Genomic DNA, 22,083 nt, shown 5'->3' with positions numbered 1-22,083 from the left:
TGATTATCCAAACAAAAATTTTGCCTTTTTTGAGGCTTTTATGTCTTGTGCTTTGAACATCTGTTCTTCTTCTAACTCTTTAAAGGCAGAGCCTTTTTTACTTTAAAGCCGTGGCTTTCGATTGTGGTTACTCTCTTAGCATTATTGAATCGATTTATAGTTGGCTAATGAAGCCCTCTCATTCTAGAAAGGAATCTGCTTTAAAAGCTAGTTTTCCATTGATTTGTCCTATTATCCAAAAATCAGTCATCAAGTTCAGATTTTGAAAAAGCTTGATTTCGATGCCGCTTTTTCTCCTTTAAATGAAATTTAGTTTACAAACTTGAAGCATCCATTTGGTTGCCATAGCAACTGGGGTATTAATAGCATATCCTCTTAATGTAGTCTTGCTACCGTTGGTCTGGTTGAACGTGGTCTCAAGCACCATCTTAAAGAGCATGAAAATGATATTAACTTGCGTTATTTCATGGCTCAGCATTGTTGGACTTCTGACCACTGTTTTGGTTTTTCATCTGGTAGAATTATTTGTAAATTTTCTTCGGTATATAACCTCGATTTTTAAGAAGCATAATATATTTGGAAGAATTCTCATTCTCTAATCAATGATTTTTCCAGTACTTTTTTTCTTGATATTTGGAAACAATTTTTATAATTGCGTTTTCGGATTGTTCGTTTTGTTTAATGGTTATTAAATGGTTGACTCTCCTCCCCTTGCTGCGCGCCCCGTTGGTTGACTTGTAGTTTGGTGATTGGGTGGTGGTTGTCGCTTGTCGGGAATTCCTCCTCGTTGACCCATTTGGTATAAATACCGGTGTCCGCGTGGTTGATGTTCAGTTCTGCACGACTTTCTGGTTGTGTGTTGAGTTTTTTGCTCTGATGAAGCGACTCCATTGTAACCTTGAAATAGCTATATGCTGCATTTTCATGAGAATTTGTGCTTTTTTTTTGGTTTTTCATTTTCATCAGATTGTAGCACAAAACTAATTCGACCATTTTTAATTTAATAGCTCAGAGTGCGACGTCTCAAGGTTGGCAAATTTAACACACTTCATGGAATCATATTGCTGAGAGTACTTCAGAAAATCAAATTAAATAAACATTTTCCATCTTGTTTCGAATTCTAAAAGTACTAACTTAACATACAAAACTATAAAACGTTTCTTTCGTACAAAGTTAACTATTGGTGGTTAACCCTCTGTGGATGTTTTTAGAAACAGATATGTTCAACTGACTGAAAAATTAAGCATTCTAATTAAATAAGGGTCATTTGCTACTAACATCTAAGACCTGCCTGAATACATGAAATAATATCTAGAATCTATCTAATATATAGATTTTATCTGAAACTGGCATAAAAACACACCGTTTTTTTGTTCATCCTTTTCTTTTAATTCCAAAATATAAATAATCACATAAAATAATAAACCCTCATAACTTGGAAGTATTAAAAACCAATCCATCAAAAAGAAACAGATACTTTCCCGATTAGTTGAGTAATCAAAGATAATAATGTCGCTTTTCGATAATGTCCCTATCATTACTAGAGATAAGAAATAAAGTACTCATGGAAAGCATGCTATTTTTTGACATCTTAAAAGTTATACTGTAACGTCGCAAACATGTTTTGCCCTACATTGTTGTAAAATTGGATAAAAAATGAATTTTTAAATCCCTTCAGTTTTCTCTGCCAAAATTTACTGAAGTGATGTAAGTAATTTTTGTTTTAGATTTTGCTAAATGATTGTTCTTCATTGCAAGTTATTTATTATACAGGGTTAGCATAAAAAAATATTCCGGTTTGAAAAATGTATATTTCATAAACTATTACATTTGCCTACTGTAAATGATACATAAGAATAAAAATAAATTGTGTTTTTGAACAGGTGTTTTGAAACTCTTGTTTTGAAAACAACATGTTTTTGCTCTTAAGTAACTACATTTACATGCACGTTCCGCACTATCGCAGCCAGATATTCCTTCCAGAAGGGCTGTTTTTCAGTCAAAACAGCCCTTTATTTTAGGCAACAATGTTAAAATCAAGACCTCTGGGGGTGTTTTTACCCCCAAAACTCCCGCGCTTCGCTGCGCCACTGATGTTCCGCAAGGCTGGATTGGCCCTGCAGGTGATGATGATTTACCCTTTATGCTTTGGCCAGCCAAATCCCCAAACCTAACCATATGTGATTTTTTTGTATGAGGTTTCCTCAAAGACAGTGTTTATACACTACCGCCTACGATATTGCAAGAACTAAACATCGCATATGTATAGCATTACGAAAAATTGACGATGAAACACTGCAAAATGTATGTGTGATGCAATGATTTGTGTCGCGATGAAAATGATTTGTGTCGCGTTACGAAAGGCGCACACGACGAATATTTATCAGTGAAAAAAAATCATAGCTTACCTTTATTTTATGCATCATTTATAGTGCTAAGTGTAATAGTTTATGAAATATAATTTTTTTAAACCGGGATATTCTTTTATGCTAACCCTGTGTTTATCGTTTTGATAAGTCATATAAAATATTTCAAGATTCTCCCTTTGGACGTAATATCCGTCTCTTGGACGGGTTAGTTTGTTAAGTAGTTATAGGTGGTGCTGAGAGTGAAAGTTTAGTCGGATTCAACAACTCAAGTATGTCATGTCAAAATATAAATCAAAATATTTTCTCTTCTGTATTATGCTTGTTTTGAATAATCGTATGAAAATCTACTTAAAAATCAGAGAACTTATGAGCAAAAAATTCAAAGCAAAAATATTCACCCTCCTCAAAGACCAATGTCTCTAAAATAGACAAAATATAAACAAAACAAGCATTTAAAAAAAAAAAAGAAAAGAAAAAAATCGATCATTTTGATACTACTATAGCATGGAATTTAATAGACTGTGGCGTTTATTCTTAAAAGGCAGTCTTGACGTCACATGCGCAAGTTCTATACCACTTCACAATGTCTGCGCGCACTAGAATCACTTCAGCATGGACGTTCGACTGCCCCCCCCCCAAAAAAAAAAAATCCTTACTCCGCATATTTTGTCTGATGATTCGGCAAATTTCGGAACACACTAACAATATTGCAATTTCTAAATACCCGAATGTCCTTTTTCCCTAGATGCTCTTATGTGTGCATTCCAGTATTTTATCTTCGCAAAATCTGGAGTGAACCTAAAAAATTCCGCCCTTCCAAAAAGTTCAAGTTCGGGGCTCCCCTGCATGTCAGGGTGAGCTGAATGCAGCGTGAAGATCTCTTGAAAAATTGTTTTTGCAGGGGTGCTCCCCTCTAAGAGCAGCGGCGCAACCCTCCCTAAATTACACGAAGACTCCCCCAAAATAAGCAAGAGCTCCCCCCCCCCAATTGTAAAAAAAATACCCCTCAAAATACCCCTCCTACTAAAAATTTTAATGGCGCACTCTGCGCCATGACCCCCAACCCCTAGGTGGGCACTGAAACTGAAAGTCTGGATGTCTAGATCTCTGTTACGCGCGTAGTGCCTAGATCTTTGGGCCGATTTTCCTGAAGTTTGACACAGAATTAGTTCGTAGCACAGGGGGAGCACCTCGAAGTGATTTTTCGAAAATTGTTCTTTTTCTATTCCAATTTTAATCCCATTTTACCGAGTGAATTACCATAACGTGGACGAGTAAGTTATCATAACATGGATGAGAAAATTACCATGAGTAGGATGAGCAAATTACCATGACTAGGATGAGCAAATTACCATGACTAGGATGAGCAAATTAACATTGCATATTGGCGAGAAATTCTTCATCCATTATTTGTAAATATACAGGCGAACCAAATGACCTTTTAATTTATTACTACGGGCAAAGCCGTGCGGGTATCGCTAGTCTAAAATAAAACTGACTTGTTTTAGCAAGTGTGAGGCATTCTTTAATTTTTTACAAGAAGTTCAAAATCTCCTCTGTTGCATGAAGAACAAATATTACTCACAAAACTACACGAAATTATAGTTTTCCGCTCCAGCAGCGTTTATGCGAAGCTTTTCAGAAGCTAAAAACATGAACTCTTAAAATATAATTTTCTGCGCAAAGAAATCGCTTTGACTCGGGAAGAAACCTCACGAGTGTCAACAGCTGCTACAAAATTTATCCCGGACTCCGGTAAACACTCGAGCCTTAACGCTCAAACAAACGCCGAAAGGTTGGAGTTAAAATTTCAAACCCGGTTCATCTTCTGGATTGAGCGCTCCAAATTTTTGATTCCGGAGGAAAAGAGATGGATGCTTTTGCGTAATGCCAAAAATAACTTCCCCGTCCATTAATGACATTCCTTCGGGGAAATGACATTGTCAATAGCTGCGAAAATTCCTCCGCTTTGCCGATTTTCACACGTCTTTGCAGTCAATCGCTTGATTTTGCTTCTTTGAAGGTTGAAAAAGAGATTCCGGGGTCCTTTCTCTTGTTTTGTGTCGCCTCGCAGCAAGTACCTATTCACTCCAATCTGCATACTAATACAGATGCGTCTTCATTATCTGAAGGAGTTGCGATCTTTTGTCTTTCTTAACTTATTCATCGCTTTTTGCCGCACTTTTCAAAAGGTATAAAGCGAGATCGTTGAAGCAGCGTCTTGCTTTTATTATGGTTAATTCATACGGGATTAATGTCTGTTTTTTAGCTCTCGCTTTGATATGCATACTAAATTAGAATATTCCTGCATTTCTAATTAATGCACGGGGCGTGAAATACGATTCTAGGTTACTAGGAAAAGAATTTCCTTTAAAATATTAATATGCTTCAACATTCAGAGATAAAAGTTTTCGGATAAATATGGTTTAGAGTAAACCTATTTAAAGCGTTATATTTTTTCCTCGTGAAATATATTCTTCCAAAATCTCAAAGTCGTATCTGCAGTAAAATAGAGCTTGTCAAACAATTGTAACATTAAAAATTTAAATTATCAATTTAATACAAGGTTGAAGAGGCGATAGATGTCGTTTCTGTTAGCTTTCGGCTTGCTTTACTTTAAATTTGTTTTATAAACCACTAACAGTACCTAAATGGATACTGTTAATGGTACATAGAAGAAGTACTGTAACTTAGTGGAAGTTGTTTGAATAAATGAACTCTCCCCCCTCCTCTAAAATAAAAAACAACTAAAATAAAATACTTCTCCAACTAAACTGCATGTTCATCCTTCAGCTTTCGATCTAAGCGTATTCCGAGCATCAATCAAAATTGCAATTGTTCCACAAATATCTCTCTTCCCCGAAAAAAATACAATTTGAATTCAAAAAAACATTGTTAAACGTTTTAATGAAAAAGTAAAAAAAATCCCCCTCTTCCCCACCCCCCCTCCGACCAGAAAAATCTAATTAATCAGCGTAATACAATTCGACCAAACAAAATCTTCTCTATCGAGAAAAAATAGTTTTTTACCGTTGTACAACTGGAACAAAATGAGAATCACTCCCAACGACAAATAAGCGTTAAAATCATAGTATAAAATTAAAATCCCCTCTCCCACAGATTGAGTCGAACAAAAGCAGTCTTTTTTCGTATGTCTTTTCATCCATCAACCAATTTCTCTTGGATTGAAAAGGGGCTCCTTGTAACCCCGAAACACGTGTTTGCAGATATCTGTGCGATTTACTTTTACTCAGTAATATGATTAACTCTCAAAAGAAAGTTTTTTTCAATTTAATAGTACAAATGACTTTATTTTCATATCATCATGAATCCAGAACTCAGCACAAAGTATATTGCAATATTCATTGAATGATGTGAAAAGATAAAGACGCAACTAGAATGAATATTTTAATTCTCTAGTTATGTGAAAATAATTGAGCCGATTGTAGTTAATCATGATCGGTTTTCTTCAAATTACGAACAATAAATATCTCCCCGGAGGACAATCAATCATGAAGGAACGAGAGGAGTTATAGCAAGAGCGGGTATCTTTTGCCGTGATTCACTTTGTTGAAGGAAAAATTTATTTTTAAGAGCAATTAATTGGGTATAATTTGAAGGGGTCCCCTGTTTGAGCAGCGGTAATTTAATTCATTTCGAAAAATTAAGCACTGCTATCAGAATAGATTCGGAGTTTAAGGTTTGTTGTAAGAATCATTGAAAGGTAATATTAAAATCACGGAAATGTATTAAAATCAGAAAAAAAGGTATTAAGATTTAATGCAAAAATATAAAGAAAAAAGTGAATTATATGAATTTAATGAACTAAATGTATTAATTTATTCATCGAGTCATTGATTTTTACTCATTCATTCATCTCTCACTTAATAATTTACTTGCACATTTATAAAATCATTCATTCATGTATTGTTTTTATTCATTCATTAATTAATTACTATATGTGTTCATTTATTTTATTTTTATAAAAATATATTTTATAAAACTAAAACATATATTTTATTTTTATATAATAATTATAATAATATAAATAATATATTTTATTTTTATAAAAATATATATTTATTTTTATATAAATATTTTGCTTAACCAAATAGAAAATGTTCCATTGAAAAATATTATTTTCGCACTTTGTTCAATCAGGAAAAAGCGATAATTTTCAACTTTTACCAAAAGGTAAATACACTCCCCCTCTCCCCAAATTGCAGCAAAGAGCCTTTAATAGACTAACCAATTTTCCACGAAAATTTATTCTATTTAGCGGGATATTCATTATCCGGGATGAAAATTAAATTACAACAGTCAAAACTTAGTCCATTAAGCGGGATCTTCTTTTAAGCGATATTCCAATAAGCTTGTGCTAATGTGTTACTGTAGAACACATTGTCCTCCCATATACACTAATTTCCAAAATAAATTTTCAAACTGTAATTTCTCTTCACAGTTTGAAATATCCCCACATTTTAATTGAAATAGTCTTTGTATTTTATTGATAGCTCTTATAAGAGGAAATGCACCAGAACACACAAAGGGTCATTAACAATATGATTTATAGTAGAAATGTAGATATCTTTCTCAATACTTGTCTTAAAATTCAATAATCTCTAGACCTGTTCAATTACATGATGCATAGGGTTACGGGAGGTTAGAATGAAAGTCATTAAGGCATCCTAACTTACTTTGGAGTAATTGAAGTTTTCTCTCTTTCCTAAATAAGAAGGGCGTGTCTCACTTTTTGCATAAAAGCCTCAACAGACGACAGAAATGTGAACAACAATTTATAAACAAAATTTTTCTTTCTCGACATTAATTACGTGAAAGAGCTGGCATAGGGTTGCCAGGAGTTGGTTAGAGTGCTTGATGTACGTAATTATTTTAGCCAAAACATCTGCAGAAAAGTTTTTCCATTTTCGGGCACATTTTGAGCTTCACCATCATAACGTTTCCATTCTTTCACGGGTTGTATTAATCAAGTAGCCTATTTGGTACATGGGTTCATCTAAAAAACAGCAACCATTTTGTTTCTACCAAAAGTTTGGTAGCATACTGAAAAATGGATAGGATAGCTTCTATATAATCCGGTGACATTTCACTGTGATGTTTTTCCGAAAAGATTACTATTATGCGCAATTATTGTGATGATTAAGTTGGCATTGTATGTTAACATATATTGTTATGATTAACTTACAGCAATAATTTGAAATATAGTCATTATGTAAAGACAATTTACTACCTAAAACTTATATTATTTGTCTTTGTAACACTAACAGTGTATTTTCAAATTTCGAGCCATATGGAATGCACTGAAAATGGCCAGTGCCAAATGAATACTAAATTCTGTGCGCCTAATCCAAAAAAAAAAAACTTGGTCAACAATGTTTGCAGCAAAATAGATCTCTTTCAATTTAATAAGCCTTAAAATACTCGCTTTAGTAGTAGGAAAAACAAAACTATGAAATAAATAAGATTACTTCCTATGATTAAAAATTAGATTCTAAAAAAATCGTTGTGTGACAGTTTGATGTTAAAATACAACAATGTTTTGCTTGGTAATAAAATATTCATAATAAAAGAACAAGGAAGATTGTTGTACATAATAAAAGTTTACATCTTTCTGTAAAATTTATTTCTTAGCTGAAATGCATAAAATTTGAAAGTTAATTTTAAGCATAACTATTTACTTTTTTTTAAGGTTAACTATTGAAGCATCAGTCATTGCATAAATATTGGTGTTGCTTGACACTAAAACCAAAATTTAGTTTTAAAAAAATCAATAAATAAATATGTAGTTATTTGTCCAAATAATTAGTGTTGAGTACAGAATTTTGATTTGCGTACGAGTTTTTTTTTTTTTTTTTTTTTTTTTCAAATTCAATTCTCATATATACTGCTTGAAAGACATGGAAAAATAATAGTAACCATATTAAAAAAAAGCACATAGTTTTGAGGAAAATACTGGAAAGCAAAAAAAAAAAAAAAAAAAAAAAATCACTTTCCTTTTTATAGTAAAAAAAAAAAATCCTGTAATTTCACGTTTTCCTATTAAGAGCTATTTTTCCGGTATATATATTTCTTAAATCTGACAGTAAATGCTGTTTGATACTGGTAAATCGATCAATAAAAAGCAAAAATATCATCCAAGTAGAATATCTATCATAAATATATTACCACGCTCTTTCAAACTACAATGCAGAACGTTAAGCTGTGACGTTTATTTGTATTCCTATCGACTTGGATCTAAAACACAAATAGTTCCTCAATACCTGTTGAATCTCTTTTAAGAAAGCAAAGATTATTAATGTTTCTCTGTTTAATAACTTATAAAACCTATCACACACTGGCGACGATAGTAGACACCTCAAAGAGTATTTTAATAAGTAATGATTATTGATTGAAAACATGAAATTAATGCTATTTTTGGCCTCATTATTGGCGCAAAGTTAGTTTAGATAATTGTTTTGCTTGGCGATGGTTAAACGTTATAATCAATGACGACGAACTTGTAAAATTTCACAATTTAAAGCAAAAATTTGTAAACTAGCATAGGGGGCTCCACCCCTGCTAGCTTAAGCCAACCCCTGTTCGTCACATGTTGTGCCTCAATGCCGTGTGCGACAGGTGACAATTGATGATTTTAATGGTTAAAATAATGTATATCCTCAGAACATCAAGCAGTAAGGATATCAGGAGATCCTCAAGATTGGATGTCCTGCCCCTTAAGTTTTAGAGGTGTGGGATGGGGCAGAATGGCTTCCCCTGTATATTCTGTGTCCAACGGTGCCAGCATTGACCTGGTAGACATTGATAGTCCGGAGGAGATAGGGTTAGGACACACACAAAGACAGATTTTAACTGTGAATATTAGTTAAGACTACGAAAACCAACTAATAATCATGAAATATCATGAAATTGGTTCAGCATATTGTAGCGTTTGAGTATGAACCAATTAAAATGGAAAACTTTTTTTCCAAAACTGTTGTGTGGAGATATACTACTGTTGTAACTATTGAGCGATAGGCGTTATCTTTGATGTGTAATAATTGCAAACATGAGTTAAGGTAAGGAAAATTTGTAAAAAAAAAAGTTGTTTAGTATTTTTTTATTCTGTAAATTTAGTATACTACACGAGAAAACTATGTATAAAAGCATTTTTTTCAGACAACATAAACAAAAAAACATGTTTTGTTTATTTTTTGTAAAAAAAAAAAAGCAGTGATGGTTTGATGCAAAACAGATATAATTCAAAAATTAATCATACATACTAAATTGTTTTTAAGAGTAAACATCCAGTCTCATAAAACGTTACGCAAATAGCAGTTTCTTTAATGGCATTAACTTATATTTATCTGGAGAAGGAACTTGTTGAAAACCATTTTTGTGTGTCTGTTTAATATCAAAATTTTATTGTTGGAAAGAATGCGACAACGTCATTAAACAACTTTTTAAAATAATGCAAGTTTTATTTTCACGATACTTCTACTTTATACCTTTTAAACTAATAATGTTCAATTTCACTTTCAAAATACTTGGAAATTCCTTAAAATACATACACGTAGCGCATGAACATGAAATTAAGCCGAAATCGCACACTCTACTCGAACAAGATCAGTGCTAGATGATTGACTATAACATATTAAGTCAAAATTTGATTACTTGGAAATTCCTTAAAATACATACACGTAGCGCATGAACATGAAATTAAGCCGAAATCGCACACTCTACTCGAACAAGATCAGTGCTAGATGATTGACTATAACATATTAAGCCAAAATTTGATTTTTCTCACATTGAGAAAAGTAAAATATAAGTACACCATGACACTTTTCATTAATTACCACACAGCAAGAATGTTCTTAGTAAATCATTTTAGAAGCAAATATTCAAAAACATAAAACTACTTAAACGTTCACAGTATAGCAACAGGTCTAAAATCGTTAAAATCAAAATGGAACGAACTGTTTAAATTTAAACAATGTCAAAATATTTATCCAAGTATAAAATAGTCAAGCAGCAAAATAAACATAACCATCACTTCCCCTATTGACAATGCAAATATAAATTTACACTAATTCGTGTATGAATTATCTTAAAAAAAATATCTGCTCTTCTAAAAAAATATTTTTAGAAGTAAAATTCAGAAACATAACAAAATTGAGCAACTTAAACGCCTATATTATAGCTAAAGGTTTGAGCCTGTTTAAATAGAATCAGTTCCAAAATATTTAATAAACTATACAATTGTTAAAGCCTGAACGTCGTACAGTTTTCCCATAAAAGTAAATCGGCAAACTTTTGTGCATTAATTACCGCACAAGAAAAATATCTTCACTTCATAAGAAATATTTTTGGAAATAACAATTAAAAACATTTTTAAAAAATTTGGGCGCTTATAGAACAGCAACAGGTTTGAAGTGGTTAAAGAGTTCTGTTTAGTTATGATAAATCCTAAAATATTTAACAAATTGGGAAATGGTTTGCACTGTAAAACACGACAAACATTTTTTCATATTGAAAAGTAAAGAATAATTTCCACGAAAAAATATTACCGAAATAACATTCAAAACACAACAAAATTAAGCATTTAACGCTCATACATCGCAACAGGTTTGATATCGCTAAAGCCAAAAAATGAAACAGTCTCATCAAATAAAACCATTGTCAAAATTTCTAATTAACTATAATATTGTTAACCTAGAAAACATGGTCAACATTTTTTCCACATTTATAAAACAAAAAATGAATGTACACGATAAACTTGTTATTAAAAACAATATTAAAAAAGGGGGGGGGGGCAATTTGATAGCTCATGGTATAGCAACAGGTTTGAAGTAGTTTAAGACAAAACGACTCACGATAATCAAATACGATGAAATACAAAATACTTTTCTTTCCTAGTCTTTCAAAACATAACCAACATTTTTCCCATATTGAAAAAGTAAAATTAATTTACACATAAAACAATGTATAGAACTAACATTCAAAAACATATCAAAATAAAGCAATATGAACGCTCATAGTATAGCAACAGGTTAGAAATCGTTACTCACCTGTTACACAACTATGAAATACGAACGCATTTGAATGATAACATGTGAGCGACTCGCCTTATCCATCCAATGCCTCAACTATAAAGAACTTACCTCTGAGTGTAGCCATGAGACCGCGAGCTCCCGAAATTGAAATTGAAATCAAATTTTCTTACCTGGAACCGGGCTTTGAGGATGGATAAGGCGAGCCGCCAATGCCGCACACTCTGAAAGGAAAATTTGCCATTCTGTTGCAGATACCTGAACATCTTGCAGACCTGTCATCCGAAGCAGAAGCAAGTCCAAAATGATCCGAGAGCATGGAACAACCAAAGCCACCGTCTGCCTTGTTGTGCTTCTAGTCCTCTGGGTCACCATGGCAACAGGTAGGGATGACATCCTCCCACTACCTTCCGATTCGAGCTCCGCCCGCTAACATTTGACTCGATTTCGTTCCTAATCAGAAAAAAAAAGAAAGAAAAAAAAAAGCAATCAGATGACTCGGAGTTATCTTGGTGCCTGAAAACCTTTCTTTCGGAAAAGAAAGCAGGTGTCACGTCGGCGTGTTCCTCATTTGTGAGGGAGAATGTCAACGTGAAATTGGAATTGCGTTTTGAGCGAATTTTTATGGTTCGATTACGAAAAATATCGCCATTTCTCCCACCGCAATTGATGTTACTTAATGTTTATCGTTTAAGAATTTAGCCATGAAAATTAATTTACGTATCTATTACGAGACTTCGAATTAAATTGAAAATAAATCACTTTTAATATTGTAACACTGTGGAAAAAATTGACGTTTGACTAAATTTCTATCTTAATTAGAAAAAAAAAGAAAAAAGCAATCAGATGACTCGGAGTTTTCTTGATGCCGGAACACGGTTCTTTAGCAAAATAAAGCAGGTGTCACGTCGGCGTGTTCCTCATTTGAGGGAGAATGTCAACATGAAATTAAATAAAACAGCTTTTTGAGCGAATGTTTATGGCCCGATTCCGGAAACTATCCCCGTTTTTCCGACCGTAAATGATGTTGCTTAATGCGTATCGCTTAAGAGTTTTAGTCATGAAAATTAATTGACAGACCTTAAGATGATTTTGGATTAAATTGAAAATAAACCACTTTTATGCTGACTAAATTAAAAAAAAAGTAATAATCAAGTTTTGACTCTATTTTTTTTTAATTCAAGGGAAAAGAAAGAAAAAAAGAAATTCGATAATTTAGAGTTTTATTGGTGTTTAAAACCTTTAATTTCGAAAAAAAATAGATGCCATGTGGGAGAATTTATCATTTGTGAGGGAGAATGTCAACATGCAATTAAAATAGCGTTTTGAGCAATTTTTTATGGCTCGATTCCGGAAAATATCGATATTTCTGGAAACCTTGCTTTCGGTAAGGAAAGAAGTGTGGTTTTGATTTGTGAGGGAGAAAGTCAACGTGAAATTTAAATTGCATTTTGAGCGATCTTTTACGGCTCGATTACTGAAAATTTCGCCATTCCATAAGTGATATTAGTTAATTCCTCTCCTTTTGGATTTTTAGTCGAAGAATTAATTGCACATAGGGGAAAAAGGGGCACATGTGAACATTTTTTTTTATTTCTTAATTTCTCAGAAAATATTTTCAATTTCTCACAGAAAAAGGGTCCCCAAGATTGAATAGTCTTTTCTTTGGGCCATGGAATTTTCTCAGATTTTTTAAAAATATATTTCTATACTTCATAGAATTTTTTAAAAATGTCTTCAATTGTTCACATGTGCCCCTATAGGGGCAGATGTGAACAAGCTTGGGGCACATGTGAACACGATTGAAAAATGCAGAACGAACATCATATTTCAACGAAAAACTCGTTATAATAGAGCATATATGTATATACTAATTACATTCAAGGGTTTGTAACCTATATTGTGTCAGTTTGAATTCTACAGTAATTCAATTAGAAAATATTTTTTCCCGATCTGTATAACCCTGCTCACTGTCAAATTTTAAAGTTTTATAGCATGTTCTAATTAATGGATCGACAAGAAAAAATCCTATGAGACTAAACAATACAAATAATATTTTATTACGTAAAGTATATTCTTGTTACATAGTGCGTTTAAGCTTCATACACAATATGATGATGAATTTTAATGGTTTTCTAAACTTCAGTTTTTAGTTAAAGGAAAATATTTTGTCTTTATTTACTTTGCAAATACTATATACCACTAAATTTTTAGCCAACTCTTTAGTAATTAACGAATTGAAAAAATAAAAAATAATAAAATAAATAATAAGTAATTATGTAATAATAATTAACTATACATTTACAAACTGATTGCAGCAAACTAATAATTATAACTCTCTACATCTCTTTTAACACTTATAGTAAGCCTACACTAATATTTATATTTGCGGAGAGGATATGGGAGCTGTTCACATGTGCCCCTACATGTTGCATACACAAGTGCCCCGGCATCTACGTTAGAACTAATTTTCAAACTAAAGAATTTTTAATTTAATTACAAAATTTAAACATTGGCATAAACTTACGTGAATGTTCATATAATGGTTTGCAATAATTAAATTTAGCCTATATTAGTTAGCTTAAAATATGTTTTTACACGAAGAAGACAGTGATAAAAGTACATCAGCATCTGCTAAAACAAAGAAGCTGTCACCACAGGAACATAAACTGGCTCCTTGCCCTGAAAGTTTGGTTAAAAAATAGGGCTGGTACTGCTATTACTTGAGATTTTTTAAAGATTTTTTCCTTGACGTTATCCTAGTAAAACATACCATGTTCACATGTGCCCCGTGCTCACATGTGCCCCCTTTTCCCCTACCTGCTAAGCGATTTAGGATTAACTTTCAGATAATTACAATTGTGACAACTGTGCTACGAGCAAAGCGCAAGTCGAGAATCTTTAGTTAATATTGGGGAACAAATTATAAAATAATAAGGGATCTAGGTCGGATGGGGTAGGACAAAAGATTAATGTATATAAACATATCATAATAAATGACCCTCTTAATGTGTTTTTTTATCATGAGTTTTTTTTTTTCTTTTGCTATATATGTATTAAAATGTTACCTAGTTCGAGAAGAGTTAACAGAGGCTGCGATTTTTTTCTGGAAAAAGTTCAGTTTTGAAAAATAACTTATATAAAAATCACTAGAGGAGAGCTGCTCAATTACTGACACCGGATAATAGTCAAGTACTTACATTAAAATTAATAATTCATTAACCACATCCCTAAATTTATACAAGACGCAGTTCCTAAATCAAAAAAAAAAGTTTATTTTTATTTAACACTTGACACTTTGTCGTCAGGGGGGATGGGCGAATGGGCATACAATGCGGCCAGTATGCAAGCCACGGATCTTAGGGTAGCCTCTGAAAAAAAAAAAACTTAATACAAACATATTTTGCAATGGAAATTACAGGTATGTGTCTCGGGGTTACTGAAACCCTTTATATACAAGTAAGTGCACACAATTTGCATTACAAATTTGTGTTTGACTTATATTTTTCTCGAGCAATGACGCAAAAAGGGAGTTTAAAGGATTAAGCCACTCCAGAATCCTTGCCTTTATCCCAAATTGCCAATCCTAATATGTTAACATAAACCCAGATAAGGATTCATATGACTACCACATGGAAGAAAGTTCCTCCTTATTGTTACTAAAGTCTCCCACTCTCCAAGAAAAAACTGGTAATGCTAGTGTTCTCAAACATACTTTCAGATAAACTGACAAACATAGCAGAAAATTGATAAATAGCGTTTTTTTAGTAATAATGATACAAAATACTAAAATGTTGTAAAAATATCAAAGAAATATGTTTAAATTTGGAAAAAGTACTTATTGGTTTTCGGAAGTATCCATTCAAATATTTTTATTCTCAAATTTAAAATCTTTAATATTATTTATTGAGATGATCCTAGATCTCTCATTTAATAAGTAGTCAGTTTTAATAAAAGTTCCGTCAATTCAATAGAGTATTAATCGCTATACCAATACTGAATCACTTTCACTCATACATTACTAATTTGAAATAACTCCTGTCATCATCACAAGCAATAATTTTATAGATTCATAAAACACTTTACAAAGAAATTAGTGAGAAATGCTTCAGTGCAGAGTTACAAAAAAAGTGAATGGGGAATGGGTTCAACAGGTTGGAAGGCGTGAGTCTCTAAACTATCGATTTTAACTGAGGAAGCAATGCCTTTCCTTTTCTCTTACCGAGCGACTTCCGTGTTAGGATTCCGAGCTCCTTTTTTTTTTTTTTTTTGACTACACTTAAATCTCTCGATACGTTTTGAACACCTTTTGAACGTGGACACTTATCTCCTTTTTCAGAACACTCTTTGGAAGTTTTCAAAGCTCAACTGTGAGCACCTTTTAGAACACTTTTTGATACTAAACTTTTAAGCATAGGTCTATTTCTTCAGAAAAGGTTGGAATCTCTTTTCGCTGATAGTACGGATCATTCTTCTGATGCTTTTCCCTCACAGGTGAATCAGAATTCTGTTCGTAATTTTTCTTCTAAACCCTTGACTTCAGATCAGCTTAATGCTCTCAAACTAAATAACAATTTTGCTTCTAGTTCCAAACTTTCATTTCCTAAGTTTAAATTTAGTGCTCTCACCGCTTCTCAAAAGGTTTATAATAGGCATCTCATTGCCAATAACGTGGGTTTTAATTCCAAATTGACTTCAAATACTTTCAGCAAGCATGCTAATTATTCCGTCAAATGTTTATGTTCTGATCCAGTTATCACTAAGGTTCACAAAGGCGGCCAAATTGTTATTTTTGACAAAAGTTTGTGGTTAGATAAATGTAAAGAGTTAATTGAGGTTGGTCCTAATATGGCACTTCACAAAGACCCTAGTACTAGAGAGGTTAACCTGATTTTAAATACTTGAAGTCTTCTCCTATCCTCCTTGAGTCTTTAAAAAGGTCTTTTTGATTTCTTCTGTCGCACACTGTGCCACGTTTTACGCTCTACCAAAGGTCCATAAACCCAACACACCTCTTAGACCTCTTGTTTCCATAATTTGTACGGCTTCAGACAAACTAAGTATTTAATTTCATTATTTTCTTCTATTTTGACTAGCAATTATTTTACTGCCTGAAATTCTGATGGTTTTGTTCAGAAATTATGTTACTTTACGCCTCATGACTTAAGAATGACTTCTTTTGTCGTAAAATCACTCTTCAATAATGTAAGCGGTTATTGGGACATTGAACTGTCTAAATTTGAGGCTGCTCATAATTCTAGTTTTTGTAATGTATGTACTACATGTCTTCTCGTGCTTGTCTTGAGCAGGAATACTTTTGCATTCGATGATGCTTACTCTCGCATGTCTGAAGGTTTAGCAATGGGTATTCCCTTAATTAATTGACACTTATGTGCCCTATTTTGAAGCTAAAGTATTTGAAACCTTAACGTTTCCGTTATGTTCGTTACGTTGATAATTGTTTTGTTTTGGTTGACCAAAACCATTTTAATAATGTACTTTTACTTTCTTCTCTGATTTCTATCGATCCTTGCATCCAATTCACTACTGAAATCGAAACAGATAGTTCTCTTTCGGTTTAGGACGTCTTTTTTTACTAAAAAAAATAACGAATTTTTGACTTCGGTGTTTAGTAAGCTTTTGGCTGTTACACTGCGTCCTCACAAATGCTCTTCTCATCCTGCAAGCCAAAACTTAGCCTCATTTAAGGCTTTTTTTTTTCGTGGTTTGAACATCTGTTCTTTTTCCAATTCTTTAAATCCCGAGCTTTTTTACATTAAATCTGTGGCTTTCGATGGTGGTTACTCTCCTAGCATTATTGATTCGATTTATAATGAGCTAATTAAGCCCTTTCATTCTGCGAAGGTTTCTGCTTCCGAAGCTGCCTACGCAATTGTTATTATCCAAATATCAGTCATCAAGTTGCAAAAGTTCTGAAGAAGTTTGGTTTCGACACCGCTTGTTTTCCTATAAATTGGGGTATTTATAGCATCCCCGGCAAGTGTGAACTAAGTCACGTTGGTCAGACTAAACGTGCTCTCAAGCACCGTCTGAAATTGCATTAAAATTATGTTACACATAAAGAACTTGCTCGTTCTTCCATCGCTCAGCATTGTTGGACTTCTGACCACTGTTTTGATTTTTCATTTGCCAGAATTATTTGTAAGTGTTCTTCCGTCTATCATCTCAATTTATGGGATGCTTTTTATGTTATGAAAAAATCTCATTTTCTTGACAATGATTTTTCCAGCCGCAACTTTTTTCCTGATGGTTGGGAGAAATTTTTACATATTCTTTTTCCGCGTTTTCTTTGTTTCCTGGCTTCTAACTGGTTGTCTCCCTACGCTGCGCACCCCGGGGTTGACTTATAGTTTGTTGATTGGTCTGTGTTCGCTATTTGTCTTAAATCCCTATATTGGTTGACCCATTTGGTATGAATACTTGTGTCCGCATAGTTGGGGTTCAGTTCTCTCATGACTTTCTGCTTGTGTAGTGAGTTTTTGCTTTGTTAAAGAGGCTTCGTTGTACCATATAAATAGCTATGTGTTGTATTTTCTTAAGAAATTGTGTTTTATTTATGTTTGTTTTTCGCCGCAATCACTTTCTGAAAGTTTTCAAAGTACTTTTCAGATATTTAATTTGATTCAACATGCTTTTTAACAGATTTGGACTGAGAGAAGTTTTTGAACATTGACACATGTACTTTTAGAACACTTTGTAACTCACATTTTACAGCATTAGGGAGTTCTCCTTTGATTATACCAATAGCCTTTCCTGATAACTTTACAGCAACCTCGCAGGTGAATGGATGGTTTTTGACCATAAAAAGCCATTCTTTTTGATGGCTTCCGTGACACTAGCTAACAGTGATTCGTTGCAAAAGAAATCTAGTAGTATCATAATGAGAGGTTCTGTTGACTAATGGTTAAAGAAAGCTGTTAAAATTATACTTGTACGAGAGAAAATGCGATGATTTCACTGGCGTGCTCAAATTTTTCTTCAATCTGTTTTCAAATTTATTCAAATCTGTTCTCAAATTTGTTACCCACTTTTAAAAATATCCTTAGCAGGACACATTCGAAACAAATTCGTAGCTCATTTCAGCACACTTTCGTTGTAACGGAGCACTTTCGAAACAAACTTTAGTAAACATTTAAAACTGGAACACTTTTTCTAAATTAAGGTGTTTATAATGTGTAGTGGGAATTTTAAAGGTGATATTAAACTACATTTCATCGTTTAAAAAAACCTCACTAGATGTAATGATATTTTGATATTTCTCCTCAAAACCACTTGCCATAGATCTGACGATATTTACTCTCATGCATATTTCTATAGCTATTGAACAGCCTAATAGTCTAATTTTCCCCCAGTAGCTCATAATAGTACATTCTGGTCCCGTCTCATTGCTAATAAAAAACCTTTAACTCTAGGTCACGCCAATAAACATTTTAATGACGTGTTAGTAAGGCATAAATATTGTTGCAACAATGTTTAATACTTTTATGAAACTGCATGCTTACCGTAAACTCAAAATACTTTTTAGTTTGCACCGAACATGTTCAGTTTTTATGTCTATTTTGTACAACAAAAGTTTATTCGTTTTTTTACACATGACCATCAAAGAATGCTTAGCTTTTGCTGAAAAATTAGTTCTCTTTGATGGAGAAATTTTACTGAAAATTTTATTTCTTGAACTGAAGAATGTTCTTGGCTTTGATCACAGCAATGATGATTTTAGTGGATAAGTGGCGTCCTTAAAATGTCACAACAGGGATAACGAACTCTTGTTTTTATATTTAGACCTCCTGGAAATGACATTACGTTTAAAACGGCCACATCAGTTAGTAGAAAATATCTTAATGGTTGCTATAAATAATTCACTTATTTTGAAACATTTCGCCATCGTAATTCTTTCGAAGCTTTTTAAAACTTTGAACTGTTGATGCATATTTGTACAAGAAACTTCCAACAGCTTGGAAAATACTCGTCTCCAAGAAAGCAGACGGTCTTAAAAAGGCTTATATATTTTCGGTTCGATAAGTATACCCACGTTGAAGTCTGATTGGAAGGAAAGGATTATGATTGTAATCGGCCATTCATAGATTGCCATTTCTGGAAATATTTGTCGCAATTCAACGCCAAAATAGTATCGTGTTTCCCATAATCTCTAACACAACGATAGCTTAGAGAAATTACTTGAAAGAAACACTTCACTAACTGCCATAGTTACTAAGTTGTACAAACAGTTTGAAAAAGAATGTGCAATAACTTGTTATCCTTTTTAACTATTTTACTTTCTACTGCTCAATTTGTTATTTCGTGTAGAAAAAAATATATGCACAGAACGTTAATGAATAATGTATTTAAAACATATAAGGTAGGTGAATTGCCGTTTTTAAAATTTTTATATTTTAAAAATAGGTTTTTGACTCTGTGACTGAAATACAGTCGACTCCCGCTACAACGCGATCCGACTTACGCGAAATGGCTATAACGCGATTTTTTTCACCAGTCAAGAATTTTAGACATAATGCGAATTCCTCGCCCGCAACACGAAAATTTTCGGAAGGGAATCATGGTGGTGGTATTGGCTACTGAAAAATGTTTTTTCATGAATGGACTTTCATCCCTTAAGCATCACTGAGAGCGAAAGTTCCCCCACCGTACTAGTCTGATACATCGCTTGTACAAATAACTACTCCTCATTTTCCATTTTTTTCCCTTCTAAATGAGAGAGTTGTTGAAATATAATGACACCTAAGAGCGCTGTTTCATCTTGTGAAGATAGAAAGAAAAAGAAAAAGTTTCTGACAATTAAAGAAAAACTAAAGATTATGTGCGTGAACAAATGCGTCGAAGGTAGCACGTCAATTAGGCATGGGTGAATCTTCCATGTACAATTAAAAGTCAAGAAAAGGAAGTCCGTCAAAGTTCACCAAGTAGTATCTAAGCAAAATTCCAAAATTATGAAAATGGAAACTGCTCTTGTATTGTGAATTTAAGAAACCAGGACGAGGGGTGTTGCATATCCAATTGCCATAGATGGAAACGTTATAAAAGAACTAGTGAAGCAACTGTATTGTGTATTTAAAAACATATAAGAATAACGGTTTGAGATCACGCAGCATAAATCATCATCTTCACTTTTTTAAGTTACAAATATCATTACTGGATCCACTGTACAGTAAAGCTATAGTGCATTTGTTTTTCCTATTACATACTGTACGTAGTGTACTGGTTTATTTTATGTCTTTCTTTCCCATCGATCATTGATTTAGTGCATCGTAACAGTATTTTATGTTGAATAAAACGTTTTTTTTTAAATTTAAAATATGAATAAAAATTCAGTTTTTTATGTAAGAAACAGTACTGTATAGTTAAGAAATGGCTTTTAACAGTTTGAGGTGGTGGATATGTTTATAAAAGTTTTTACACATACCTTTTTCCACAACGCGAAATTTCGACTTACGCGAGTTGTCTTGGAATGCATCCCTCGTGTAAATCGGGACTCGACTGTATTAACTTCTGTCAGTATCTACAATCTAAAGGTAAAAAAACCACATTATTATTGCACCACTCAAGCCACCCTTGTCAACAAAGGAATAGCACTCGTTTAGGGAAATATAGTTATGAAATTTGATCGACGTTTGAGTCACGTTGGGCAGTAGAGGGTTGAGTACTATTTTAGGACTACGACCCCGAAGGCTTATTTCCACTCTAGGCAATTTAGTTCAATCAACTTTACTTCTAATCATCAGAATTTATTCGAGCATCCTATATGCTTAAGAACATGGTTGAAGTACACTGTTAAAAATCCAAGAAACTTTTATGGCAAATAGTATAACTGTAAAATGGAGTGTTTAGAGAACAGAAAAAATGTACATTCAAATTGAACCGAAAAAAATAAAACGATTGCAATGCCAATTGATACACCGCGTGACTTACAGTGCGAAGCAGATAACACCGTATTTTCCATCATTGTATGTGTCCTAACTTGTATGGGGGCGGCAAGGCCGTTTGCCAATCCGAAGGTCACGAGATCAAACCTGCTGCTCGCATTTTGCATTTTTTAATCTCGTTCATTCTACAGTAAAATTTTACAGTAAAATAGAATTTTACGGTAAAAGTTACTGACAACATAAATGCCGGTAACTTTTACTGCAAAATTTCAGGATTTTTTAAACAGTGTTAAGCTAGGTAGGTGGTGCAGCAAGTTGTGAAAAGAATTTACCAATTCTCTTTGCCCCGTTTTTTCACTTTGATCTACTTTCCCCTACTGTCTCAAATCTATCGAACTTTCAGATCTGCAAGTGAGCCGACTAATATCATAAAACAGAAAAAAAATTCATGAAGCAAAATATTATTATTATTTTTTTTTTGCAATAAAAAAGTTCTTCTTTTCTAGATTTTCGCTGAAGAAATTGGCAAACCTAATTCCTAATTTACATGTACGGGATAGTTAATTTCCATCCTTTCCCCACTTTTTCTAATCTATCCTCTTCTCTGATTTGCGATGCGGCGATTTACTGCAAGCTGATCTCTTATTGTTTTTGTTCATTTCCGATTCCAGCTTTTTTGGGGGTGGAAGCTGCTTTGCAGTCAGCATTCTACGTCTGTTGGGCTTCTTTGCCCCGTTGCTATGGGAACTTATTTGGATTATGATT

General features: G+C 33.2%; 1 protein-coding gene across 2 annotated transcripts in view; it reads left to right on the top strand.

Moving 5' to 3' along the window:
• LOC129231768 (U-scoloptoxin(19)-Tl1a-like) overlaps positions 1-22,083 on the top strand; it is a 60,717-nt gene that overhangs the window by 6,262 nt on the left and 32,372 nt on the right. Inside the window, exons 1-2 of one of the 2 annotated variants that reach the window (XM_054866133.1) lie at positions 1,592-1,707; positions 11,671-11,799. In XM_054866133.1, coding sequence (XP_054722108.1) covers positions 11,721-11,799 — 79 coding nt within the window. In that variant the 5' untranslated portion in view covers positions 1,592-1,707; positions 11,671-11,720. Of the gene's footprint in view, positions 1-1,591; positions 1,708-11,670; positions 11,800-22,083 lie in introns of those variants that run through there. The other variant, XM_054866132.1, reaches the window with a different exon arrangement.

The sequence above is a fragment of the Uloborus diversus genome, chromosome 10, assembly GCF_026930045.1.
Source record: "Uloborus diversus isolate 005 chromosome 10, Udiv.v.3.1, whole genome shotgun sequence".
Taxonomy (NCBI): domain Eukaryota; kingdom Metazoa; phylum Arthropoda; class Arachnida; order Araneae; family Uloboridae; genus Uloborus; species Uloborus diversus.
Note: the sequence above shows the minus strand (reverse complement) of the source record. Positions and strands in the feature narration are given on the sequence as shown.